Source organism: Diospyros lotus, chromosome 14 (assembly GCF_014633365.1).
Source record: "Diospyros lotus cultivar Yz01 chromosome 14, ASM1463336v1, whole genome shotgun sequence".
Lineage (NCBI taxonomy): Eukaryota > Viridiplantae > Streptophyta > Magnoliopsida > Ericales > Ebenaceae > Diospyros > Diospyros lotus.
In genome coordinates, this window is record NC_068351.1 from 7772997 (window position 1) to 7793255 (window position 20259).

At 36.0% G+C, this 20259-nt stretch overlaps 1 protein-coding gene and 1 pseudogene across 1 annotated transcript; both read left to right on the top strand.

Annotated features, from left to right (window-relative positions):
• The first annotated feature begins 2981 nt into the window (after positions 1 to 2981).
• LOC127790324 (protein STRICTOSIDINE SYNTHASE-LIKE 10-like) lies at positions 2982 to 5668 on the top strand. The gene is made up of 3 exons (XM_052319772.1): positions 2982 to 3319; positions 4530 to 4793; positions 4911 to 5668. The coding sequence occupies exons 1-3, from the start codon at positions 3036 to 3038 to the stop codon at positions 5479 to 5481; spliced, it is 1119 nt and encodes a 372-aa protein (XP_052175732.1). The 5' UTR covers positions 2982 to 3035; the 3' UTR covers positions 5482 to 5668.
• Positions 5669 to 18027: 12359 nt separating this feature from the next.
• Positions 18028 to 20167, top strand: LOC127789710 (protein STRICTOSIDINE SYNTHASE-LIKE 10-like; annotated as a pseudogene).
• Positions 20168 to 20259: the final 92 nt, after the last annotated feature.

Genomic DNA, 20259 nt, shown 5'->3' on the forward strand with positions numbered 1-20259 from the left:
GTCTTAGAACTCATTGTAGTGTAAGGTTTGAGTTAAGTCTCAAAACTCAGTGTGTCAAGGTTTGAGTTGAGACATAAAACTTATCGTGTACAAGATTTTAGGGTAAATCGTGGTAAAACTCTTATTGTGTTTGATCACTAGTGAAAGTGATTGTGGTTGAAAATTCTTCAAGTGGATAAGGTTGAAAATAGTGGACTAGGTAGATTGCCGAACCACTATAAATCTCATGTGCTCTCGTTTTACTATTTTATTTGCATATTATTACTGTTCAAATTTTCAAAAAAATCGTTTTCAAAAGCTAAAAGTTTTGAAATAAGTAAAATATAAAGGAAAGTTTCGAAACATATATAGTAAGTTTCGAAACCTACTTAACATAAAGGTTGTTTTCGAAATATACTCCTTTAAATTTCGAAACATAGTGTTCTGTAAACAATCGATCTTTAAGCTATCGAATAATTTACCTTAATCTCAATTCACCCCCCAATTAAATATATTTGTCATCATTTGAAACTAACATAGGTGATATTGGAAAACAAGGCACCTAGTACCAATAGGTCTGTGGAAAGCTTGGCACTTGTGACTTTCGACCCCAAAGTGGAATTGAAAAATGGTTTATAAAATTGGATTATAAAATGATCGAAACTGTTAGCCGCAACAACACCTAAAGTAGGAGTGATGATGAGCCCAACTAAGATGTGATTTATGCAGAAAATCAAGATAGACTAGAGAGAGATATGTTGGAAGATTCACGATAAACCACTAAATGGAAAGGGAACCAAAATTGGTGAGCAATTTCAAGGCATAAACCCATTTGCAAATAGTTTCAAGCCATTTGTCCTTGCGTAAGGATTATCCTTGCGTTAGCAACGTCTAAAGGCTGGCCTATTTGTTAACTAGATATTAGTAGCGCCTTTCTTCATGGATTTATCAATGAAGAAGTATTTATGCAGCCATCTCTTGGTTATTCCAAAGCTATACCAGGTTAAGTTTGTTTGCTCAAATATATTTTTTTTTATGGCTTGAAAGAAGCTTCTAAGCAGTGGAGTGTCGAATTCTCCATCTTTCTATTCAACATTAGATTCCTTCAGTCACCACATGATCATTACTTATTCATTTGAAAGTCGAACCTTCACTTCATTGCATTGCTTGTGTATGTGGATGATGCTTTATTGGTTGGTAATGATTTGGATCATCTAATGAAAGGAAGCTTCTCTCTAATTTAGATCAACTTTGCAAATTAATTTGCCAATTATTGTACATAAATATAACTCATCTTGATATCCATGTATGTAGCATTTGAGCCAGTTTATGCATTCCCCACAAAAGCCTCATCTCGATGTTGCCATTAATGTTCTCAAGTACCTCAAAAGGTTTTATTTCTATGGACCTTTTTATTCGACATTTAGTTAGTCTTATCTTACAACATATTGTGATGTTGATTGGGCCTCCTGTGCCTTTACAAGGAGATCTCTTACAAGTTGAGTTTTCCAGCTCATTGGATTGGAGTGGTTTATTGGCATCAAATGAGGTTCATGCACCAAAGCATATATTGTTTGGTTTGTGCAATCTTTAGCAGAATATATAATTCATGGGCGAAAGCTTTATGCCCATAGTGATGCTTGGATTATGAAATTAATGTGCCCTTAAGGAGGCCTTCTGGGTCATGTTTGGGTGTCTCAATGCTGTCTCATAAGGTCACACTACTTGATCCCATCCATTTATATATATATATATATATATTTGGTTGCTTTTCATCACATGCATGGATTTGTTCCAAAGTTAGGTTTGAAATTAGTTTTTCGTTTCTAGTAATTAAAACAACAATCCCTACATATATAATTTAGCCTTAATATGGTTTTGGCTCGTTAATTTTATTTATTTATAGAAATATTAATTATGCTTAAGAATTTTTCTCGCCTTTCTTGATATTTCTATTTTTTAATAAATGTAAAAGATAACAGCTGTATCCGTTTGCATTTCTTGAAAATATTTGATTAATTAAATGGCAAAGAAAGTCTATAGTTTATATTATACGTGAAAAGAAGCATTGGGCTTTGTCTAAGTGATAAGTCACAAACACAAGCCCGCCCAGTATCCAGTCAACAGGTATTGGGCCATTCAAGCCCAAACAAATTAGAATGATTGAGTCCACTCGTTAAATCTAATGGGTTCGGTCCTAAGGCATAAACGAGTCCACTCGTTCAATCAATGAAGTTGCCTTAACATCACTTAAGCTTCATTGTCACGGGATATATATATATATATATATATAGACTTGATATTTTGCCCATATTAGACAATATTTATTAGTCGGAGGAGAATGTTATGCCGTTTCTATCAAATTATCCATATCGAATAATTATTATGTTGTGTGATGCATATAACATAACAATTATATAGATATATATATTAATAAATTAATAAAAAAATCATTAGGCTATTATTAGATTACACACCAATTTGAAAATGAAAAACAAATTGTATCAAATTATACGTGGTTGAGGGGTTCGTCACATCAATAATCACTCAATTTTAAATTTTGTTCATATTTGGTCATTAGAGTTTGAATGTTATACGTTAGTTATTAATATTTCATAACTATTACTGTTTAGTCATTAAACTTAAAAATATTGCATGCTAGTTATTAATATTTTAAAATTATTTCTCACTTATTACTTATTAGTCACTGAACTTTAAGTTTATAATTTTGAAATATTAGATATTGTAGTTAATATCTTAAAATTTAATGATTAAGTAGCAACAGATTTAAAATATCAATGACTAATAAATAATATTTTAAAATTTAATAATTAAATAGTAATAAAATATAAAATTTAGTGAGGGGGGTTTCTAAGATAATGAAATAATTAGACAAAATACGAGGGTGAAATTGGAATTTAACTTCAACAACCAATGAGATGCACTGAAGTTGAAGCGCCAATCAGAGCGTTTGACTCCTAATAATACTACTACTTCTTCTCCTCTTCCTCCTGAGAATCCAATCCAATCCAGTCGCCATCTTCTTCAGGCAAGCCATGAACAGCACGGGACTGATCCTGACGGCGGCAGCCCTTGCAGTTTTAGCCATATTTCTAGCTTTCACCACCACCCACTTGTTCACTCCGCCTCCTGTTCCGGGCTCCCATGACGACCTCCACACGGCGGAGATAGTGCATCTCACAGGCGCCTTCGGCCCTGAAAGCGTGGCCTTCGATGCCGACGGCGAAGGCCCCTACACCGGCGTCGCCGACGGCCGGATCCTCAAGTGGCTGGGAGTTGACCGCGGTTGGGTTGATTTTGCTTTCACATCTTCCCAAAGGTAGCTAAAATTCGTCCTCCTTTTTTCTGTTTGTTCGCTTTATCTTCTTTTGATTAATTTGTCGTGATGTTGACATAGAAGTTGCTTTCATCAAAAGGTCATTCATTAAATTCAGAATCCACCCACCTGTTCTTAGAATTAAATGCAAGATTCTCTGGGGATATCGTGCTTATACATACATATATATATGTATGTAGGCCATCTATTTTCTCTGGTCACAAATTCCCTTTACTGTGGTAGGTAAATTAATGTGGTTGAACACCCAATCCAAGTTTGTACTTCAAATTTCTCTGTCAACCATTCACGTGGTTGAATCTCATTTGTTGCCCTATTTCCTTCCCTAAGACATCAGTCACACCACATAGGGTGTGCTAAATGCATGTGGGATCTCAAATCTCAATCCCCAGTGTCTAGGCTACAAAATTCCCGAGCTTTGTTTCACCAGGCTTTTGCATGTGCAACTTCCCTTCTAATCATATATGCATTGCTGAAAACTAGAGCCCTGCCTTCTGGTGGTGAGATCTCAACAGAAGGTGTCAATACGATACTGGTCTCTACATTGGGAATATAAGGTGAAAAGATGATTTTCTTTAGCATTTTGAATTTCAGACAATAAGGAAATGAAATTCTAAAGGTTTTTTAAGCTGATGATGAAAAATGCCGTGATAAAACTTCCCAAACTGGTCCTAATTCAACTTAAATCTCCACAGAAAATGTAGAGTTATGTGTCTTCTCTGATGTCTCCTTCCCCTTCCAATCTAGTTAAAGCTTTGAATAGAATACTACTACTTTCGGAATCCGATTTACGGCCATTGAAAGAACCAACACATTGATAAGTGAGAAGTCTCCACAGGACATTGCAAACTGCAAAGGCTTCGAATTCAACTAATTAGACCGTAATTTATACTTTTAAGGGCTAAATTACACACCATAAAGTATTCCTTTAATGTGTGTCACTGCACAGGCGACTATAACATTGAAATTTCCTAATTAGTTTCATATCTCTCCACACTAATCTTTACAATGGATGCATGTAAATCCGGATTTCATGCCATGAAGGTTATACAAACGCATTTCATAGCCTTAGGCGGAGACCTCCCAATTTGCCTAAGCTGCTATTGATCAAAATAAAATTTCTGCTTATTTCACTGTGATAATTTTATTGAGATGAAATTTTGGGTCAATGACCGTTCTAAGTTATTTTGTGAAGGGAGGAATGTGTCCGTCCATTTGCACCAGAAATGGAACATGTATGTGGAAGGCCGTTAGGATTACGATTTGACAAAAAAACTGGAGATCTTTATATTGCAGATGCATACTTTGGCCTTCAAGTCGTAGGCCCAAAGGGAGGTTTGGCCACTCCGGTAGTTTCAGAAGTCGAAGGCCAGCCCTTACGCTTCACAAATGACATGGACATTGATGAGAGCAAAGATGTGATTTACTTCACAGAAACAAGCACAAGCTTTCATAGAAGGTAAGTGAAGTGCCACATTGTCGAAAGCACTGAAAATGCTTTATTTGCACAGCGGGAAGAACTCATTGATCGATTGATCAAACTCTGAATCACCTCGAATTGTTTGTCTTTATGCAGGCAATTTATGACATCAAGTCTAAGCGGTGACAAAACTGGCAGGTTGATGAAATACGACAAAACAAGCAAAGAAGTCACAGTTCTACTGAGAGGCCTTGCTTCGGCCAACGGCGTAGCCCTGAGCAAGGACCGGTCCTTTGTACTAGTAGCCGAGACCTTGACTTGTAGGATCTTGAGGCTGTGGCTCAATGGCCCTAATTCCGGAAAATCAGATGTGTTCGCTGAGCTACCCGGGTTCCCAGACAACGTCAGAAGCAACTCGAAGGGCGAGTTCTGGGTGGCACTCCACGCGAAAAAGGGTACTGTGGCGGACTGGTTTGTCTTAAATCCGTGGATTGGGAAAGCACTGCTGAAGCTCCCTCTCAACTTCAAGCAACTACACTACTTGTTAGTGGGAGGAAAGCCACATGCAACTGCAATCAAATTAAGCGAAGAGGGAGTAATTTTGGAGGTTTTAGAAGACAGTGAAGGCAGAAATTTGAGGTTCATTAGTGAAGTGGAGGAAAAAGATGGCCGCTTGTGGATTGGGTCGGTGATTATGCCTTTCCTTGGTGTTTATAATTTGCAATGAATTCCCTCGTTATGGCCAGCCTTCTTCATCTTTTTTGTTCTACTCCTAAGAGTTGGGTTTATAATTTGAGGTTCAATTGTGTTAGTTCTAACTAGCTGCACACACGGCAGTTAGCTGTTGTAACTTGCCCTACTGTTGTGCTTTATCTTCTAAAGATAAAAACTACTGATATGTTTTATCTTCTAAAGTTTTGTCTCAAATTCTCTCCTACTTTTGTGTCGATGTAGATTGTTTTTTATATATATTTTTCTATTCGAGAGAGCGATAAACTAAACAAGTTTTTCTTCCAATCAAGTAAGCCATACCCTACTCGAGTAATCTATTTCTTAGATACTCGAGAAAGGTGTTCCAATCAGATATCTCTCTGTTTGTTCATGGTATTAGAGTAAAAAACAAATCAAACCTAGCTTCTTTTTCATTATCGTTCCATCATGTCGACGTTAATGCTGAATCAACATCTACTATCACATCTTAAACCTATTGGATCTTAGTGAAAAATCACCCCATTCAAATCACCACTATTCGACTTAATGGAACTAGCTTTTTGCAGTGGTTACAATAAGTCCAAATGTATATTAGGGGGCAAAGAAATATAGGATATATCACGAAAGAGATTCAGAAACTTGATGAGAAGAATCTTGCCTTCTCCACTTGGAATGTTGAGAACCCAATAGTCATGACCTAGCTGGTGAAATCCATGGTTTAAGACATTAGTGTAAACTATGTGTTATTCAATTGCAAATGAGCAATGGGACAATGTCACACGGATGCACTTAGACCTAGGAAATCAATCACGAGTCTATGAGTTGACATTGAAACTTGTCGAAATTCGCCAAGGTGAGGAAGCTATCACCAAATATTTTAATTATCTTTAAAGGATTTGGCATGATCTTGATCTATTCCATGATTATAAATGGAAATCCATGGATGATTCTAACAACTACAAGAAAATGGTGGATATCATTTGAGTATTTAAATTTCTTGTTGGTTTTAATTTTGAGTTTGATGAAGTATGCGGATGTATCATTGAAAGAAATCCTTTTCCTCCTATCAAATAGATGTCTATTGAAGTTCGTTGTGAGGAAAGTTGTAGACATGTGATAATGGGAAACAAGACACCTAGTACTAATAGGTTTGTGGAAAAGGCTTGGCACTTGTGACTTTTAACCCCATAGTTGTTAAAATCAAAATTTTAAATGAGATTGAAAGAGAGTCCATAAAATTGGATCTTAAAATAATCAAAGTTATTAGCCGCAAGAACACCTAAAGTAGGATTAATGACAAGTCCCAACTAAGATGTGATTTCTGCAGAAAACCAAGATAGACTAGGAAGACATGTTGGAAGATTCACGATAAACCACCAAATGGAAAGGGAACCAAAATAGGTGAGCAATCTCAAGGCATAAACCCATTTGCAAATAGTTTCAAGCCATTTGTCCTTGCGTAAGGATTATCCTTGCATTAGCAACGTCTAAAGGTTGGCCTATTTGTTAACTAGATATTTGCAATGCCTTTCTTCATGGATTTATCAAAGAAGAAGTATTTATGCAGCCACCTTCTGGTTATTCCAAAGCTACACCAGGTCAAGTTTGTTTGCTCAAATATATATATATATGTATATTTCTCTCTAATTCAGATCAATTTTGCAAACTAATTGACCAATTATCGTACATAAATATAACTTGTCCTGATATCCATGCAGAATTTGAGCCAGTTTATGCATTCCCCACAAAAACCTCATCTCGATGTTGCCATTCATGTTCTCACGTACCTCAAAGGTTTTGTTTCTATGGGCCTTTTTATTCAACATCTAATCATCCTTTTCTTACAACATATTGTGATGCTGATTGGGCCTCTTATGTCTTTATAAGGAGATCTCTTACTAGTCTTTGTGTATTTCTTGGAACAACTCTTATTTCTTCGAAAACAAAGAAACAAAATATTGTTTCCTATTTTTTTGCTGAGATAAAATATCGCAGCATGGCTTCAACAGTGTGCAAATTGCCGTGGATTTCATATTTGTTGAAGGAACTTCATGTTCCCTTAAATTTGCTCATTCTCCTATACTGTGATAATCAAGCTGCATTACACATCGTTGCCAACCCCGTATTTTATGAGCACACCAAACATTTAGACATCAATTATCATTTAGTCAAAGAGCACCTTAGACGTGGGTTTATTCAGCCTCTCCACATCTCCTCCACTAATAAGCTCGAAGACATATTCACCAAGCCTTTATCTTCGATTCATCATCATTATCTTGCGACCAAGTTGGGATTGCTTCTCCCACAGTCTCCAACTTGAGGGGGGATATAGAGACTATTACAGTAAATTTGTTATTCTTTTAGTTTGTTAGTTAGAGATTATAAACTATAACTAATTTAGTTAGTTGGTATGTTAATTTTGTTACTTCTAACAAATTGTATGCATGGCAATTAAATGTTGTAATAGCTACTATAAATAGACCATTGCAGAGTCTATTTCAAGAGAATGGGAGAAATTCATATTCATTCTTCCATACTTAAGTTTTCTCCTGAACAGATCTTCTCCTTTGATGGTTCATGTTGTTGCCAAAATACAACAATTAAAATTTATAGTTGAGGGAGAGCTGGAGTCGAGGCAATGCGAGGTGGACAGCTGGCATGAGTCTGCTGGTGGAACTGGACGTTGAGTAGCTCCGGTCCCCAATATCCTCGCTGGGGTTGTAAATGGACCTCTGAGGGCACTTTCAATAGTTGACTCCGGGGCACTCGAGGCCTAACTGTGCTCACAAGAACAGATTAGAAGGCATGCAGGGATTTCTCACCCTCGTATGCCCTCCGATGCTTAAGTCAGTACAGGTAGAAAAGCAGTACGATAAATAAAGGGATAACACTAATACTATCATTGAATATAAGATAGTCGTACCTTACCCAGTTAAGGTGTAACGTCCCGTTTTCCAAGCACGTTAACACTTAGGACAATTCTGAGATAATAATTTTTTTTTATATATAAAACTAAGATTAAACCATATCATTGCTCTTATCCATGCCAAAATTTCCATTTATTTATCTCCAAGGAGAATCATCATAAATATCAAATGCGGAAGTTAGAATCGAATCTAACATCATAACATTAATCATAAATTAGTTCTTACATCAAGGAAATATAAATTTCTCAACATGACTTAATACATAACATAAGTTCTCAACTAACATTAACCCTAAATAAGGTTCTACATCATCATTCCTCAAAACGTTCATAATTCAAAGTAGCAGAACTTAAATATATGAGTTACATAACATACATTCAACTCATCATACGACTCATCATGCACTTTGCTAAGTACCATTTCATACCTCATTCATCATCATTTTTATTACAATCTCCATCTGGAACGTTTAAATATTTTAGGGGTAAAACCCAAGTTTGATGACAAATCATCTAAGTAAGGGAAACAAAACTTTTAATGCTCATGTATGTATGTAATGCACATAAAATCATAACTCTCATGTTTGGGTCGACTGCACCTTAAGATTACCCGCTATTTTTTCAGTCTCCCTGTCAGACCGGGGTGTATGGGTGCACATTTGGCAAAGTAACGAAGCCAGTACCTAATCCCAAACCCATACAACATATGACTGTGAATCTCATCATGCTCATATGCATCTATCATCATCAAAAAATATAAATGCAATCTACGTGATGCATAACATATCATGACATGTCAACATGATAACTAAAGCTTTCCTGAATTGAGTTTTGTATTGAAAAAGGATTTCAAGTCCATTTCATAAATTAAATCAAATTGAATAGTATCACTTACCTTGAAAAAAGATAATTTTGCCCTTAGCATAATTTTGCCTCAAATTCGCGTTGGACTTTTAATCGTACTTAATTATGAATCTTGACATACCCTGGACATCATAATTACTTTAAAAAAATCAAATTTCTAAATACTTCCTCATAAAATTATGAGGAAGTATTTCCTCAAGATTTAAAAAAAGCAGATTTCTCCTATTTCCTCCTATTATTTCCTCAATATTATGAAATAAGTATTTCCTCATAAAATTTTCTCAATTTCTCTTCACAATAATTCCTAAAAAAAATTTCCTAAGCCCCAAAAATTTCTTCATAATTTTCAGAATTCATATTTTATTTATTTCTCATTTTCTCTTTGATTTTCAAGCATCTATTGCTTAAAAAATCCATAATAAATACCAATCATACATTTCTCTTCCAATTTCATCATCAACAATTTTAAAATATAATTCTCATATTTCTGAAATTTTTGAAGAAATTTTCAAAAATAACTCACATTCCCGTGGAGCGATTCGGTATTTTTCTATACTGCAACGAAGCCTAAGTTTGCATATCTAACGATGCCTTCTACTACAAATTTTCACAAGAACTACTGAATCCAGCCTATAGAATTTTTCTAGGAATTTTTGATATTTTTCTCTATATTTTGTTTTTCTTATTTTCTTTATTTATCTTTTTTCAAATCTCTCTCTCACTTTCAAATCTTTTTTCTTACAAGCTTTCTCTCTCTAATTTAAGTTCTCAAACCTTTCAAGTTTCCTCTATTTATAGAAGGTTGAATTAAGTTTAGCATAATTGTAGTGACCCACTATCTTTAATTATTTTGTCACATTTCTTAATTATTTTCCACTAAATCTCACTAATAATTTTTAATTATTTGTCCACACCCTACTTTGTCTCCCACATTTCTTAATTATTTCACCCATTATCTTTGATTATTTGTCCACACCCTACTTTGTCTCTCACATTTCTCAATTATTTCATCCATTATCTTTAATTAATTTGTCACATTTCTTAATTATTTTTCACTAAATCTCACCCATAATCTTTAATTATTTGTTCACACCCTACTTTGTCTCTCACATTTCTTAATTGTTTCACCCATTATCTTTGATTATTTGTCTACACCCTATTTTGTCTCCCACATTTCTCAATTATTTCACACATTATCTTTAATTATTTTGTCATCTTTCTTAATTATTTTTCACTAAATCTCACCCATAATCTTTAATTATTTCTCCACATCCTACTTTATCTCCTACATTTCTCAATTATTTCATCCACTATCTTTAATTATTTTGTCACCTTAATTATTTTTCACTAAATCTTCTTTTAAATAGATTATTCTTTCATTTAGTTCATTAATTTTAAACTCACTTTCTTAGCCTACTAACTCAAAGCCTATTTACTTAGCATTTCCTTTTTTTCAACTTAGCCCACTAGCTCTAAGCCCATTTACTTAGCCTTTCCTTTTTCAACTTAGCCCATTAACTCTAAATCCATTAGTTTTCTCAATTATAATCTCTAATGGATGTTAAAAATATTTTAAATATAAAAAATTTAATTATTTTTATTCTCAAAATACTAGGATATTAAATAAGGAGGCTTCATCAAGGTATTGTTAGAGGGAGCTGCAGATGGACATGCTTGTTAGTAGCACTCGAGTGGGTTTGAGAAGAATCCCCCCGGAGGACTTGACAACTTAAGGGGTCCTTCGGGAGAAGGTAGGCCTCTCGGTGTGCTGTCGAAGCAGGGTCTCGGCCTCTCAAGGACCTGCCCAAGCGCAACTCCGAGTTCAGTGGGAGATGCCTCGAGGTAATGCTTATTTGACCACTATTCCCTTAGATGACACATTGCACTCCATGGACGTGAACATATTATATTACATCTTATAGGCATATCATGTGTGGTATCATATAAGCATTATATATATTACGTTGTGTGAACATAATGTGATATAGGGACCTGAGGGTACATTATAATAGCATGGCATGCCATTGCACCATGTCACAACCCATGGGTCCATCTATCTGGCTACTACTCACGTAAGTGGGTTATGTACATACATATATATATTACACAGAGAGAGAGACTTCTCGCGAAGAAGCCTTCCCGAAAGCATCAGGCTACTGCTAAGAGGAGATTGACCATTGCCCGAGAACTGGTTTCCCGGGAGGGCTGAGAATTTTGGAAGTTGTTTGTTGAGAAGCTGGAGGGGTGATCGGCATTGTGCAATTATCGGAAGCTTTATATCCTTTCTAAGAAATCTTCAGCCTCTCTGAGAGAGGCTAATGCGAGCGTGTCCACTGCTTGGAGCTTGATCTCCTTTCCGAGGGGAGCCAATTTTGAAGAAAGCCATCCCTGAGAGAGAGGCAATTCTCTTCGATAAGGAATAAGGCTGGGAACTCCAGAAAAATGCCTAAACCCCCCCCCCCCCCGGTCTCTCTTTTTTCCATGTTATTTATATGGGAATCCCTTCTTATATTTTTCTTATGACTTTTTTGCCTCCCAAGCCTTGGATATTTATCTAATAGCCTTTATCAATGCTTCTTTGGTTATTTGACCACGGTTTCTTCTTAAGAAACGTGTCTGGCTCGGAACCACTTTTGGGATTTGCCCGCCTTAGGCTTATTGACCAAAATACCCATAGACATCTAATGACCAAAATACCCCCTAGGTGGACACTCAAGAATTTTATGGCACCACAATTCATAATGAATTTGCCTAAATATTAGCTACAACTGGTCACAAAATTATGTGATGTGATATGACAATTCAATTAAATTAGTATGTAAGTTGTTGAAGCCTTGGCCTAGATTTGATTTTGCAATATTTTTTCTTTTTTTTTTATTTAATTTATAAAATTTCCACGTTCACCTTATCCCATAATTTAGGAGACTTTCCAACACAACACAACATTCTATTCGATCAATTGGTTCGAGACAATGAAGTTCTAATTGCAAAGCAATCTCACTTAAATGAGTCTTTTTATGGCTATTGCCCTTTTTTATGGTACAATTACTTTTATTTACAAAAGTTTTTTTTATTGATTTTTTAAATGCATGGGATTGCAAAATTATACATATATTCATTTAAAACACAAGCAGATAAGCTAATTAATTAATTAATTTTAAAATATAATGTAATATATATATATATATATTAAAAAAAGATAATCATTATAATAATGGTTGCTTAAGAATAGAGTCATCAACTCGTTTGCCGTTTTATTAAGCAAAGCACAACCCAATTGCTGGTTTCAAGTAGAAATGAAGGCGAAGCTGATTCTGGCTGTAACATTACTTGCAATATTAGCCTTTTTTGTGTTGAGAGGAAAACACATCAAATCAAATAATCACAGTAGAATAAAATAATTCTCCCTCTTGTGTGATCTTAATAAGAGTTAAATCAAGTAGATAAGGAGTAATCTAAAATAAGTGCAACAATCACTTAATCACAGGGATACCAAAATTTTACGTGAAAAACCCTTTCAATGTGAAGAGTAAAAATCATGAGACTGGAGTCCACCCAAACATTTTCACTATCAACAAATAATGGGTACAATCTTTCTTTTCTAGATAACACTAGAGGCACAACAAATCCTCAAGAATTCAATAGTTCTTGGCACACTAAAATAATTCCAAGAGCAATAAGACAATTAATCCAATCCCAACTCTCTCAGGAATAAAGATTCTTGGAATAATTTTCAAAAATTGTAAGGTAAGATCTTACCAAAAACTGCCACTGTCCGGACACAATTCCTCCCAGATAGACCGTAGGATCTCGATCTTAACCGTAAGATTTGAAGAACAATGAGTTGTGAAGTTGCTATCTGAAAATCATGACAATCGGACCACGGGATGTAATGATATCAAGGAGTAATCGATTCTTGCACAGGCTACCTAGAATTTTTCCACTCATTGTTGCTCTCCATTTTTCTCTCTACAACTCTATGTTTTTCTCCCCTTTTTCTACACAACTTTCTCGCAATTGCTCTTGGTTTTATAGGCAGAAAATTGCTGCCACCAAGTTGACTTTTTGGCATCTTCTGGTGGAATTTTTGGCTATTTCTAGCCTGCTGCAAATTCTAACATCTCTTGGCAACTTCTAGCTGCCTCTTTGATTTTCTGGATAACATTAAACAGCCACCGTTGAATTTCTAAAAGTCTCATTTGAATTTAAGGAAATAGAGGTGTGAAAAAGTGGTTACAACTTTTCTGTTTTTTCTTACTGTGTTGGATGCTTCCCCCATACATGTGGCGAACACCCAACAAATCTCCCCATTCGCCTCATGTAGTGGAAGGAGTTGTCATCCCAGCTATGGAGCGATAACATCAAGATTATCCCTTGGTAATGCTTCTGTCAACATATCAACTCTATTATCATTTGTGTGAACTTTTTCAAGTTCCAAAGCCTTAGTGCTTCAAACATCACATATCCAATGATATCGAACATCAATATGTTTTGACTTTGAATGAAATGTCGGATTCTTACCGAGATGAATAGTGCTCTCACTATCACAAAACAATACATATTGATCATGCCTGAAACTGAGCTTTTGAAGATATTTCTTCATCCATGACAACTCTTTGCATGCTTTTATAGCTACAATGAATTCAGTCTCAGTAGTAGAAAGTGCAACACACTTCTGTAACCTAGATTGCCATACCACAGCTCCACCCTCAAATTTAACCAAGCATCCAGAAGTAAATTTTCGAAAATCAACATCTTTGGCCATATTAGCATCGGTGTAACCAACCAATAATGGTTTCTCATCCCCAAAGGTAAGGTTTAACCCCAGATGTTCCATATAGATATCTCAAAATCCACTTAACAACATTCTAATGCTCTCTTTCTTGATTAGAAAGAAAATGACTAATTGTACCAACTACATGAGTTATTTCTGACTTTGTACACACTATGTCATACATCAAACTCTCTACTACTGAAGCATATGAAACCCGTGCCATATCATCTTTCTTTGAATCTATTGTAGGACTTTGTTGACTGGTCAATCTAAAATGTGTAGCAAGAGGAGAGTTAACAACTTTAGATTTATCCATATAGATCTTCGAAGCACATTTTCTATGTACTTCTTCTGAGACAAAGATAATGCCTTTTCTCTTCAATCTCGAGTGATTCTTATACCAAGAATTTGTTTCGTCAGTCCCAAATTCTTCATAGCAAAAGACTTACTGAGTTGTTTTTTCAATTATACAATTTTGGCTAAGTTCTTTCCCACAATCAACATATCATCAACATAGAGCAACAAGATGATAAAATCTTCGTCACACAGCTTCTACACAAACACACAATGGTCTGAAGTGGTTTTTCTAAAAACCTCGCTCCTCCATAATTGATTCAAATTTCTTATACCATTGTCTTGGCACTTGTTTTAAGCCTTATAAACTCTTTCTTAATCTGCATACATGATTCTCCTTTCCTTTTGCTTCAAAGCCCTCTAGTTACTCCATATATATTTCTTCTTCCAAGTCACCGTGGTGAAGGAAGGTTGTTTTCACATCCATCTGTTCAACTTCTAAGTCAATACTGATTGTCAAACTAAGAACCACACGAATAGAAGACATTTTCACAACCGGAGAAAATATCTCATCAAAATCGATTCCCTTTTTCTGAGTGAATCCTTTTACAACCAATCTAGCTTTATACCTCATATGTGAACTGTGTTCATCTTCTTTTACTCTGTATACCTATCTATTCTTCAAAGCTCTCTTTTCTTTGGGCAACTTCACCAATTAAAAGTATGATTCTCGTGCAATGACTCCATCTCATCTTTCATTGCACTAAGTCACTCCTCCTTATGTTCATATTCCATAGCTTCCTTAAAGCTCTATGGTTCTCCCCCATCAGTCAACATCACATATTCATCAGGAAAATATCGAGTGGAAGGTTGCCTAACTCTAATAGACTTCCTTGGAGGAACAACTGTTGGAATTTCTGATATAGGTGATTACTCATGAGCTTCATCTTCTGTCTCAAACTGAACAGGATTATCTGCCTTATCAGTACCCTGCCTGTGATTCTGAACTTCTTCAATTTGTGTATGTGTTGGTACGGTGTCAAATAAACTGTATCCAAGTCAACCAAATCATTAAAAGAATTTGGCACTAACTTCTCAGTTTTGTTAATATCTTTTATGGTTTGATCTTTAATAAACAGAACATATCAACTTCAAATGATCTTCTTCTCAATCAGATCATATAGCATGTATCCAAACTCATTTTGACCATAGCCCACGAATATACACTATTGTGTTTTTAGTTCAAGTTTGGACCTTTCATATTTGGGAATATGCATGAATGTCTTACATCCAAACACACACAAATGATCATAAGAGACATATTTACCTGTCCAAACTTTATTTGAAACTTCCAAGTCTAATGGAACACACGATGATAGATTCAACAAATAGACAGTTGTATTAAATGTTTCATCCTAAAAATGATTCGGCAACCCTGTATATGAAAGTAAGCATCTAACTATTTTAACTAATGCCATGTTCATTCTTTCAGGCACACCATTAAACTGGGGGTTTTAGGTGGTGTTTTCTGATATCGAATGCTCTATTTTTTGCAATATTCATCAAACAATCATAAATATTCACCTTCATTGTTAGTTCGGATGCACTTTAATTTCTTTCCAGTCTCTCTCTCAACTAAAACCTGAAACTGCTTGAACACATCCAACACTTGATCTTTTGACCTCAAGGTATAGAACCACGTCTTCGATCAATGATTGTCGATGAAGGTCACAATATAGAGAGCACCTCTGATTGTCCTCGTCTTTATAGGATTACACAAATCTAAGTGGACGAAGTCAAGTATACCTGTCGCTTGTGAAGAAGGGAGATTCTTAAAATTAACTCTGGTCTACTTCCCTGCCATACAATGAACACACCTTTTCAATCTTGTACTCTTCATTCCAGATAGGAAATTCTTCTTTGCCAACAATTTCATTCAATTTTCACTCATATGATCGAGTCTCTTATGCCACAGTTCAATTGTACCGTCATTCTCCGCTACATTAATCATGTCTATGGAGAACTTGGCATGCAACAAGTATAATGATGATGATTGTTTTTCACCTCTCGCTATTATCATAGAATCTTTGTTAAGTCTTCATTTACCACCACCAAATGTACTGTAGTACCCATTGTCATCGAGTCTACTAATAGAAATCAAATTCAATCGCATGCCAGGAACATGCTTTACATTTTTAAAAATCAATCTCATACCATTGTCGATCTCCAAACACACATCTCCAATACGCCCAACTTTTGCCAAACCATCATTTTCCATCTCCATAATCACCGGCTGTGTAAGATGCGAAGAAATCTCTACGAGATGTAGCGTGAATGGTAGCACCACTATCAACTACCTAAGAAGTATTATAACAAGCTAAATTAACAATATCAGTATCATAAACAAGGTAGAAATACCCTGCAACAATAGCTACTTGATCACTATCAACTTTGTCATCTTTCTTCTTTTCTTTACCTTTGTCACCTTTATTGTCTCTTTTCAATAGTCGACAATGTTTCTTAATATGTCCCTTTTTACCATAGTTATAGCACTCGACGTTGACAAATTTGTTGGACTTACCTCGACTTTTGCCTCTATTCTTAGAACCCCTGATTTGGACTCCTCCCTCGTTTTTCAGCAACTAACGCATCTGACTGCGAAGAACTCCTGTTCGTTTTTCTTGTCATCTCTTCATTCAAGATACTACTTTTTGCCAAGTCTATGGAGATCACACCATTTGGAGTTGAGTTAGACAACGATGTCCTGAATGTTTCCTAAGAGTCTGGCAAAGTACCAAAGAGCCATAATCCTTGTATCTCATCTTCAAATGCAATACCCATCGCAACTAATTGATTAATAATATCCTGAAAAACATTCAAATGATTTGTCAAATAAGTTCCATCTCGATACCGCAAAGCCATCATTTGTTTTATCAAGAAAAAAAATGTTATTTCTAGTCTTTAGAGCATACAATTTGCTCGAGCTTACTCCATAAAGTCCATGCATGTGTCTCCCCACAATATGGTTTGAACACATTATCATCAACCCATTGTCTTATATATCTACCTATGAATTAAAGTCCAATCTTCATCAATTTTATCTATAGGTTTGTCAATTCCAAATATAAAAATATGATAACCTTTCACATAAAGAAGATCTTTCATTTTTCTTTTCCATGTAGCATAATTAGAACCATTCAGATTGATCATTATGCTTGTATTAACATCAATTATTTAAATCACAAGACAACTAACCAAGCTCTGATACCATTTGTTGGGAGAAAAACACGTCAAATCATATAATCACAGTTGAATAAAATAACTTTCCCTCTTGTGTGAACTTAATAGAAGATAAAAATCAAGCAGATATGGAATAATTTAAAATAAGTGCAGCAATCACTTAATCACAAGAACACCAAATTTTTGTGTGGAAAACCCCCTCAACATAAGATGTAAAAACCATGAAACCGCTGTCCACCCAAAAACTTCTACTATCAACAAATAATGGGTACAATCTTTCTTCTCTAGACAACAGTAAAGGCACAACAAATCCTTAAGAATTCAATAATTCTTGGCACACTAAAATTTTCAAGAGTAACAAAATAATCAACCGAATCACAATTCTCTCAAGAATAAAAATTCTTGAAATACTTTTCAAAAACAACAAGGTAATATGTCACCAAAAACCATCACTATTTGAACACACTTCCTCCCAGATAGACCATTGGATCTCGATCTTAACCGTTGGATTTGAAAAACAATGAGTTGTGAAGTTGTGTTCCAAAAATTGTGAAGATTGGAGCACCAGATACAGAGATATCAAAAAGTAACCGATTGCTGCGCAGGCTGCCCAGAATTTTTCTGCTCACTGTTGCTCTCTGTTTTTCTCTCCTTCTTTCTACTTAGCTTTCTCCCAATTGCTCTTGGTTTTATAGGCAGAAAATTGCTGCCACCAAGTTGACTTTTTGGCACCTTTTGGTGGAATTTTTGGCTGCTGCAAATTCTAACAGCTTCTGGCTGCCGCAAATTCTAACATCACTTGGCAGCTTCTGGCTACCTCTTTGAATTTCTGGACAGCTTTGGACAGCCACCATTGAATTTCTGAAAGCCTCATTTGGATTTCTGGAAGCAGAGGTGTGAAGGAGGCGGGTACAACTTCTCTGCTTTTCCTTACTGTGTTGGGTGCTTCCACCACACATGTGGCAGATACCGAACACTCACCGTGGTTGGGTTGACTTCGCTTGGACCAGTCCCCATAAGTAATAACGGATGATTTGTTCGTCCGTCCTTGGACGGGATTGGATTGGATTGGGTATAAATCTAAGTTTCTGTTTTTGAATCATACATATACCTCCTCATAGTAATGTTCATTCTTATCGTTTGATAGTCATCTCATTGTTAGATCTGTTTTTGATTTATTGAACCATTGAATTGTTTCTGCGACGGAAGGATTTGTGTTGGTCTAATTTCATCTGAAAGGGAGCATGTATGTGGAAGGCCATTAGAGCTGCGTTTTGAGCAGAAGAAACTGGAGATCTTTACATCGCTGTTGCCTATTTTGGCCTTCTACTAGTAGGGCCAAGTGGTGGTTTGGCTTCTCAGCTGGTCTCAGAAGTTGAAGCCTCAAGGGAGCCCTTGGTCTTCACAAGTGATATTGCCATTGATGAGCAAGAAGATGGGACTTACTTTACAGAGTCCAGCATGCTATTTAGCAGAAGGTAAAAACGAAAACCCAAATTCTATGACATTATTTACTTTTCCATATGGAAATAAGTGGCAATCTAAAATTCATCGTTTTTCGTTTAGATGCCGGCAAAAAGGATGTATATTTCGATGAAATCTTCAAGGAATTCCTTCAAATGGCCAGTATCAAAATGGCTGGTTTTATCCTCCTTCACAACCCCCCTGGATATCTTGAGCTGGATATTGCAAAACAAAGTACGTAGCCTATGATGCTCCTCCATTTTTGGGTTATATATGCAGGCAATTTATGTCGTCAGTTTTCGGGTCCGAGAAATCTGGCCGGCTGATGAAATACGACAAGTGGAGCAAAGAAGTGAGGGTTCCCTTAAGAGGTCTTGCTGTTGCCAACGGCCTAGGTCTGAGCGAAGACCGCCGGTCCTTCGTGTTGGTGGCTGAAACCGCGGCCTGCAGGATCCTGAGGCTTTGGCTCCTTGGCCCGAGCACTTACGGGAAGCTTGGATGTTTTTGCCGAGCTACCGGGCTTTCCAGACAGCATAAGAAGGCACCAGAAGGGTGAATTCTGGGGTGGCCTTGCATTCCAGGAAGGGGCTTCTTGTCACACGCTGGACTTTCTAAAATCCATGGATTGGGAAGAAAACGCTCCTAAAGCTTCCACTGAGCTTCAAGCAGCTGCACTGCTTGCATTTTGCATGTGGGAGGAAAGCCTCATGCCACTGCAATGCAATGAGACTACGCGAGAAGGGTGAAGTTTTGGAGGTGTTGGAAGACAGTGAAGGCAACAGTTTTGAGGTTGATTAGCGAAGTGGAGGAGAAGAATGGGAAGCTCAAGCTGTGGATTGGATGATCAGTGCTTACCTTGGTATATATGTATTTATTTATTTATTTTAGTGTTATATTTGTGAAAAATTATCATTCAAATGGCGTTATAAATAATATATAATGTTGTTTCTTATTTATTGATCCAAATGAAATGGGCCTGTGACTAACAGAATTCCTTATACCTTCTCAATTGTGAAATACATTTGAGTTAAATTAGTTTATTTTATAAACGAACTTAAATAAAAAAAAATTACTTCTAATACAAATAGATAGGAAGTGTTTCAATCTATTTGAATTGCATCCCCCTACGAAAGCCACTGTTAAGTGTTAACCCAAAATTAAACATTCACTTAGAAATAAAATTCCGAATAGAATGATAACTATATATTAATTTATTCGAGCTTTCCCATGAA